The sequence below is a fragment of the Drosophila subpulchrella genome, chromosome 2L, assembly GCF_014743375.2.
Source record: "Drosophila subpulchrella strain 33 F10 #4 breed RU33 chromosome 2L, RU_Dsub_v1.1 Primary Assembly, whole genome shotgun sequence".
NCBI classification, from domain to species: Eukaryota; Metazoa; Arthropoda; class Insecta; order Diptera; family Drosophilidae; genus Drosophila; species Drosophila subpulchrella.
The window spans coordinates 5,971,402-5,979,317 of NC_050610.1; the positions used below are offsets into that span (position 1 = coordinate 5,971,402).

Consider the following 7,916-nt stretch of genomic DNA (forward strand, 5'->3'; position numbering starts at 1 on the left):
AGTTGAGTGACTGCTGTTTGGCAAGTGAACGAGTTGAGTGAGTGGCAGTAGCATGTTTAATTCAGGATGGGGTGGACTTTCGTTGCACTTGCAGCCGACAGCTCAAACAGCTTATTGACCGAGTAAGCTTAAAATAACATACTATATTTTAAATTATTTTACATTAATGTGTTACATACATTATCGACTTAAGACCTTTCGATAAACATTATGCGAATAAATAAGGAATTTATTGTCATTCGTAATATATATCAAAGAAAAACACCTCTTAACGAGGTAAGAATCTAGTGACGATCGCACCTTCAACAAACCAAAGTTTTGATATCAACTATTGTGACGAAAATGTATTATACGATCTACTAAGTAAATACACTTTCTAAATTTTTCTCATTCGACAAGCTTTATCAAATTCGTACAGCTAAACACAGGCATATTGAATTGCAGCGCGACGAATGTATCATTTTACTTTTTGCAATACCTTTCGATATATGTATCGCTCATTACAGTCGGACTATCGCAGTATAATTTAATTTTTTCTTGTATATATAGTAAGCGCCTTCGCACACTCTCCTGGTGAGCTTCGTCGCTACGTGGACTGCCGTCCTCAGTGGTTAGAAATTAAATCTTATTTATTTTATATACGATACAATCCTTAAAAAAAAAATTAAAAGATGTGTAATATTTTATTTAATTATTATTATTATTTTTCAACCACATTATTCATAATTCATTAACATTGGATAAACATTCCCAACAACCGTCTTTGAGAAAATATAATTTTTTTCGGTACCTTACAGTGTTTTTTATCCTCTTTAAATAAATGTCTTCGACTGTATGAAGCTCCCCTTATTTTAAGTGAGCAAGCCGCAATTATATTTGCATAGTTCCACCTGCCCGTGATCCAATCTACTGCGTTTGTCACAATCATTTATTAAAACGTTAAGCGCAGCTTAAGCGGAGATGCTGTCAGGTGACTGGAGCCACGGCCAACACCTCAAGGACCCGTCAGCCAGTCCGCAGGATCTCCGTCCCGAAGTCCCGAGCCCGACGAGCTGGCAACATAAGTCATAAGGAGGAGGGCGAACTGCAGCTTGGGGATGCGGATGCTTCTGCTGGCTGGCGTGTTTTATGTTCTCGCTCACTTTCCGACACATTTTCGCACATATTTTGTTTTTATTTGCAGCACGCTTCGGGGGCAAGCTGACTTGAGCTGTTGCAGCTGCCATCTCCACTCCACTCCAGATGGACCCAGATTTTCCGTCCCGTGCCTTCGTGTCGTTATGAATAATGAGTTTTCCCGCTGCACTGCCATCCTCGCACTCGCCGTCTCTCGATTTAATTAAAGTTCTTAATGAGTTTCCAGCATCGCGTCATCGATCAGATCGAACGTGGAATTGAACCATTGTCTCGCCAAGTAAGGCGAAAATTTGTTACACAGGCTAGGGATTTTGGTCGGGACACACAATAAGTATCCTCCTAACATGTGTACTTCGGGTTCACTTCGAGTTCATTTGGCTGCCAAGTTGGCGAAATGCACTTTTGCCGCATCTGCAATTCGTTCTGCGGTCTCCTCTGTTTTCACTGAGCATATGAGTACATATATTGTCGGGTAGATATTTGCATTGCATTCTTAGACACTTTTTCGTACCGCCCCCCTCCTCTTTTCACCGTGCACAAATTCATGGCATTCTATGGCTTGGGTTTTCTGTGTCGGATTTTCTGGGAATCTGGTTGGAATTCACTCTATGACAAAAAGTAAACAATTTGCGCAAGGCATTTCATATGCTCCCAGCTTCAGAATGCATTCCTGATTAACAGTTGCTAACCTGTTGGGTTTGTAGTAAAGTTTGCAATTATTTGATGATGGTGATGTACGATAAACATATTTGCTAACGGACTAAGGAATCCCTAAATATTTATTTCCAACCGAATTTAGTTGGAAGAGATTTCTGTTTCCTCCTGGAAATATTCGATTTGTGATAAAAATAGTAATATTGCTTACTAACTAAATATATAAAAAGGAGCTTATTTTAGGGAATCCCTAATTTCTCTGCAACTATTGACTTACATTTTAAGCGTATGTAACACCTTTCCTAATGATTTGCTGTCATCTTTTAACCGGCAATTACCTACCTTTCCTTGCCTGTTTTAATTACACTGCTTAGGCTAAAACACCGCCCGAAGCTAGCTTCCATTGCAGTTATTTAATCAAACATCCTGTGGAAACCATCGGTAATCAAAATTCAATATAATCATCTTGTTTTGGCACTTAAGCTTTAATGTAAACAGGCCTCACTGCCTTCGGCCACCTTATTAACCACACGCACACCCATACTCGCACTCACAGCTGGGTGTTGGGCAATAAAGGCGGCCCACAGAGTCAGTTGCCGGTTAATTGCATAATGACCGAGAGCCGGCATTTAATCAGCTCGTTTGTCAACAAAGTGCAAGTATAATCAGTTTGTGGAACGTTCGCAGGGCGTGGGGGCTATGGAAATAGAACTCGGCGGGCAGTGAAGATTTGCTGGCCTTGTCAAACGCTAAACTAATTACGTATACGCAATGTGATTATGAGCTCGCTGCTGATTAGGCTTCGTGGGTGGCAAGCATATGGTTGAGAGTCCTTGTAATAGGCCGCAAAGTGTCCTGGACGATGGCTATAAGCCGCCATAATGGCCCGCACAAGAACCATCTGTGGTACGAGAAAAAAAAACAATGTGCTCGTTGTCCAAGTATTTGTTGACATATTGCGGATTTAAAATGATTTGTTGCTGCCAATCCCCGGGAATTAAACAAATACATTTGAATAATGTGAGGCAATCAGCAAACAAAACGCAAGACTGATTGCCGGCAATAAAAGTGGACCATAAAAAGCGATAACATCATATTTATAAGCGCCGTCAAGACCCACGTCCCGGCCAAACCATCTCCCAAGGCGCCGGCAAGCGTTGAAGGCGATTATATGCGTAAATATAAAAATGGCAAAAAGACAAATAAACGACAATAAACGGCCAGCCAAAGTATTCCTGGAGTTCCGGCCCTCCTCCGCCCCCCCCGAAAAAATTCCAAGCCAAATAAACGGAAAAAATGGCCAACAAAAAAGATGGGCCCATAAAAAGGGAAACGGAAGAAAAGCTTGGCGAGGACCTAAGCAGCTTACAGTGGGGAGAAGATACAAAATTTTGGATAATAAAATATTTTTGAAGTAGGAAAAATATTGTTTTTAGTCTGATGTTGAATGTATTTAATAGATGTGTTTAGAGGAAATTATTTTTCCTGTCAAAGGTAATATAAATATGTAATATATAAATTGTTCTTGAATAATTTGTGTGAAAGTCCAAAATGGTACTGTCTTTTTTGCTTTATCCAACCACTGTATCATAAGTTTATTTGCCGGCATTGCCGAAAATCGAGTAGGCGGCACGTCTGGCCAAAAGGTTTCTTTTGTGTGTGTCCTTTGTTTATGACCACCATTTGGTTTCCGGAGCCCGTCGAGATTATGCCGGAGAATGGGAAGGTGTAAGCTGCTTTAGACCTGGCTAACTCACCGTCACCACAAGCCGTAATCTCTCTTCCCGCGGTGGAAATCGACTGCACTGCAGATTGCGCCTTTTTGAAGACGATTTACCAAAGTTTAAATTGTTGATCTATCAAATTCTGCATTTAAATTTCGTATTTTATTTTTCCTGCAGGCTAAAGTGCATTCTCAAAAACAAAGTAAATAAATACAATTACTAAAAGAGCTCTGTTAAATTTGCGTGCAAATAGTGTTTAAAGTTTTATTTTTCATGTTTTCTTTTTATTTAGGGTATTAGAGAGCATTTAAGGAGTACTAAAATATATAAAATATTATAATTGTATTATTTTTTGTTATATCGATTAGTTGCTGCAAGTTTTGCTTTCAAGGCATGGTTATATTATTCATATTTTATCGATTTAAAAACATTATGGTTTCCCAATATTAATGGGTAATAAAACGGGTAATCACTACTATGAATTTGGCCCGCTCGGTGGGCTCATTGAAAGTGGCTGGCACTGTTCAGCTCGGACATTTCCCCGGTGCGTTTTGTTTGCACAAAGTTCAAAAGGCAGTTTAGGTTTTGGCGGAAACCTGCCGCCGTCGAGCCTGACAAATTGAATGGTTGCCCGCGTTTGCACAAAGAGGCCAATGGGTGCAGGTGGATGTGTCCGCAGGACAAACAGAATCTCGGACGCCATATCCTGAATGGAGCTGACGAATTGACTGACTGGCATCCACCGTCAAGTTCTGAGAGTCGAGGCTGTGTGTCAGCTTAGCCATGTTGACACACACTCAAACAAGAGCTAAAAAACAAATTAAAGGCAAAACTTAAATATATAAATTACGAATGCAAAGGCTAAGCGCCGTCGAATGGGGTTCACTTTACATGGCCAGAAGGTGAGAGAATGGCAGGAGCCGTCCTGCTGGATTAAGGCCAAAAGAGTCAGGGACAAATCTCAGTGGCGATAAAAAGAGCTGCTCATTAAATTGCAAAAGGAAAAGTGAAACAGCACATTCAAATGGCGGAAAGCTGCAGAGTGCAACCTGTCAGGATGAACCTAAAAAATGGGGTGGAATAGGGAAAAACGGCAGCTAAACTGTACGAAAAACGTGCTAAAACGTAAATCAACAGCGAAAATCGTGTTGAGCATTTTTCCGTAGCTGAAAAGGCATAAACAGCAGCTGCTCCAGGAGAAGCGAAGTTGAAAAGTGCCAGCACAAAATCGAGATGGCAAGGGGCGACTCGGAAAAGTCGGGGGCGGTAAGCCAATGGCCAGTGGCAGGAAACGGCAGCAGTTGTCCTGCTGGCAAAAGGAGGACTGGCCAAAGTGAACGTAATTCAATATGCGGCACCGTGTTAAAAGCTGTAAAAATGCTTAAGCGTTTTTCAATTTACCCGGTTTTATGTTACGGACAGCGTTCGTAGCGCTCTCCAAGGCGAATGCGATTTGCAGCTAGCTCAAATTTCTTTAACGCTTTTGCTCAACTCATTTGTAAAGTGTTTGACACGCCCATAAAAAAAAACAGAACCGAACATTCTCGATATTGCGAATAACAGTCACAAACAAATTTGACTTCTTTGCCATCCGCGCATAAAAGGTTGAACAGAACATTGCTAGTTTGCAGTTTCCGTCAAGTTTTTATTTGAAAAATTTCCTGCCCAACACCTTTCACCTTTTTTTGCACAAAAATTTCCTGCCATCCTCGAACACTAAAAGTTTCCGCTGCAGCTGTGGGAAAATGGGGAAAAAGCGCCAACGCAGCCAGAAACAATTAAACTTGAACTTTTGTCATAGAGCGAGTGCAATAAATGGAACTAAAAACAAAAATCTGAAAGCGCAGCAGAAATTTCTGCCGTATCAGAACAACATGGCGACAGACGGACACAAAATTCCATTCCTGTCTTCTTTCCAAGACCAAGTTTTTGGACGGCGTGGCTAATTAATTTTTGTTTATCACCCATATGGAGCGGGCAGCCGAAATGCCGGTGGAGAAATTAAATTAATTAAATGTTCTAACGCTCTTCATTTCGTTCCTTTCGCTTGCAGGCAAACACACGCGACTGGACAGCCAGCAGACGGCACAGGATGGTAATTAATATACCCTCATTTCCCCATTTCAAGACTGGTCACACGGGACGTATGCGCAATGTGCCGCAGTGCAGCGGGCACGGAATGCAAGCTAAATACCTCTTCTGTTCTGTGCCGTTTTGTTCCCTTTATGCCTCTGTTAGCAGAAGGGAACCTAGGGTACTTTAATTGGACTAACTGAAATTATTCCTGTTTATTCCTCTCAGATTCGGACTTTCCGCGATTCGCGGAACCCATTGCCAATGTCACCGTCTCCGTGGGAAGAGATGCCTTGATGGCCTGCGTGGTGGAGAACCTCAAGGGCTATAAGGTGGCCTGGGTGCGGGTGGATACGCAGACGATCCTATCCATTCACCATAACGTCATCTCGCAGAACAGCCGCATCAGCCTGACCTACAATGACCATCGTTCGGTGGGTGTTAGTCCAAAACGCTTCGAAATTAGTATTACAAATACAGACGATAAAATATTTTTAAGTTTAACAAAAAAAAAAGAGAAAACTATAGTCGATGCCATCGCCTCTCAGATACCAGTAACTTATAAATTTTTAATGGATGGTCCGACTGTGGGCGTTAAGGTGGGCGTGGCATCCTGCGCCAAACTTGCACTGCGAAAGAATCTCTAGAATCTGCATGCCTATTCCCAACTTTCTAGTTTTAATAGGTTCTAAGATTTCAGCGTTCATAAAGCATAAAGCGTCTAGTGATCCTGATCATACTTTATACTTTTTAGGGTCGGAAACGCAAAATTCTACCTCTTACTTACTTTACGACGAAATTAATATATTTATTTATTTATGGTACTCTGTTGTTAAAAGTTTAAAACTTAAGGTACAGGGAGGAATCGGCCATTGTTGCTAAGACTTAAATTAATATATATAATATATCAGAAGAGAAGAGAGTTACATTTTCCAGTAATTCAATTACATTTTGTATTATCCAAAAACAATATTTTTTTTTTAGCCTTCAAACTAAAATTAAATCATAAAAAACTTTGACATATTTATGATTTTCTTCACATTTCGAAGGAAACAACATTTATGCCGATTTTAGGGTTTAGTGCTATTCTTTTTTTTACTATTATCTTAAAAAATTATTAAACTTATGTTATGTTTTTAATCGACTCAATAATGCATTCTGCAGTGGTATTTGCACATCAAGGAGGTGGAGGAGTCGGATCGCGGTTGGTACATGTGCCAAGTAAACACGGTGAGCTCGGGGGTTCTAAGCAACTTAAGGGAATCACCCAGTTAATCTCTTTATGCCCCACAGGATCCCATGCGCTCCAGGAAGGGCTACTTGCAGGTGGTGGGTGAGTACGAAAACGAATCCATATCGCTGTCCACTGACCCCGAGTGTGACCCATTGGCCTTCGATAACACCCCGTGCTTTTCCCCCATCCCCCAGTGCCCCCGATGATTGTCGAGGGCCTGACCAGCAACGATATGGTGGTGCGCGAGGGTCAGAATGTCTCGCTGGTCTGCAAGGCACGTGGCTATCCGGAGCCCTACGTCATGTGGCGTCGCGAGGACGGCGAGGAGATGCTAATTGGCGGGGAGCACGGTAAGCCACCCACTTCCGCCGCATTGCACGTGGCTTAACCAGCTCTTTTCCCCTCTTAACTCGGAATCCCCCATCCCCGCAGTCAACGTGGTCGACGGCGAGCTGCTGCACATCACCAAAGTGAGTCGCCTGCACATGGCCGCGTATCTGTGCGTCGCCTCCAACGGAGTCCCGCCATCGATTAGCAAGCGGGTCCACCTGCGTGTGCAATGTGAGTAAACGTCAATCGGTTGGCCAGCCAGCCAAGTTGCCTAACTGGCTCCCCCGTTGGCTGAGACAGAAGTTGCAAAAAGGAGGGACATCCCTTTGTGGTTCATTTCTTTATTATTGAAAACAATCATATTTTATCTAGCTTTACTTAGGGCCGATTTCTCAAAGGCAAGATATCTTTGTAAAAGATTGTTTTATCCTTGAGACAAGTTCCTGTTTCTTACTAGCATTCAAAGACATGAGGTACTCATAGAGGAGCATGGAATCTTGGCAATAATACCGCTGAAAGTAATCGCATTCACAGTTTAAACGAACTCGGCCTATCAGAATTTTCGGAAGGATTTTTCCGGGCTGCGTAAAACGGAAACGGCAAAAATAACGTAAAATCCATTTTGGGCTCAACGCCATTGCAATATTTATGGCACGTAGGAAAGGGAAGGGAATGGGATATGTGGCTGTGACGAACGCTGCATTCAATGCGTAAAATACACAAAAGAAGGCGGCCACCCAGTCCAAACACACACACACCACTCC

At 42.1% G+C, this 7,916-nt stretch overlaps 1 protein-coding gene across 2 annotated transcripts in view; it reads left to right on the plus strand.

Annotated features, from left to right (window-relative positions):
* The window catches only part of LOC119546015 (neural cell adhesion molecule 2), a 49,222-nt gene that overhangs the window by 27,299 nt on the left and 14,007 nt on the right, over nucleotides 1–7,916 (plus strand). For both annotated transcript variants that reach the window (XM_037852022.1, XM_037852023.1), the window contains exons 3-8: nucleotides 5,569–5,610; nucleotides 5,817–6,022; nucleotides 6,753–6,818; nucleotides 6,882–6,921; nucleotides 7,017–7,172; nucleotides 7,255–7,383. In XM_037852022.1, coding sequence (XP_037707950.1) covers nucleotides 5,569–5,610; nucleotides 5,817–6,022; nucleotides 6,753–6,818; nucleotides 6,882–6,921; nucleotides 7,017–7,172; nucleotides 7,255–7,383 — 639 coding nt within the window. The remainder of the gene's footprint in view (nucleotides 1–5,568; nucleotides 5,611–5,816; nucleotides 6,023–6,752; nucleotides 6,819–6,881; nucleotides 6,922–7,016; nucleotides 7,173–7,254; nucleotides 7,384–7,916) is intronic.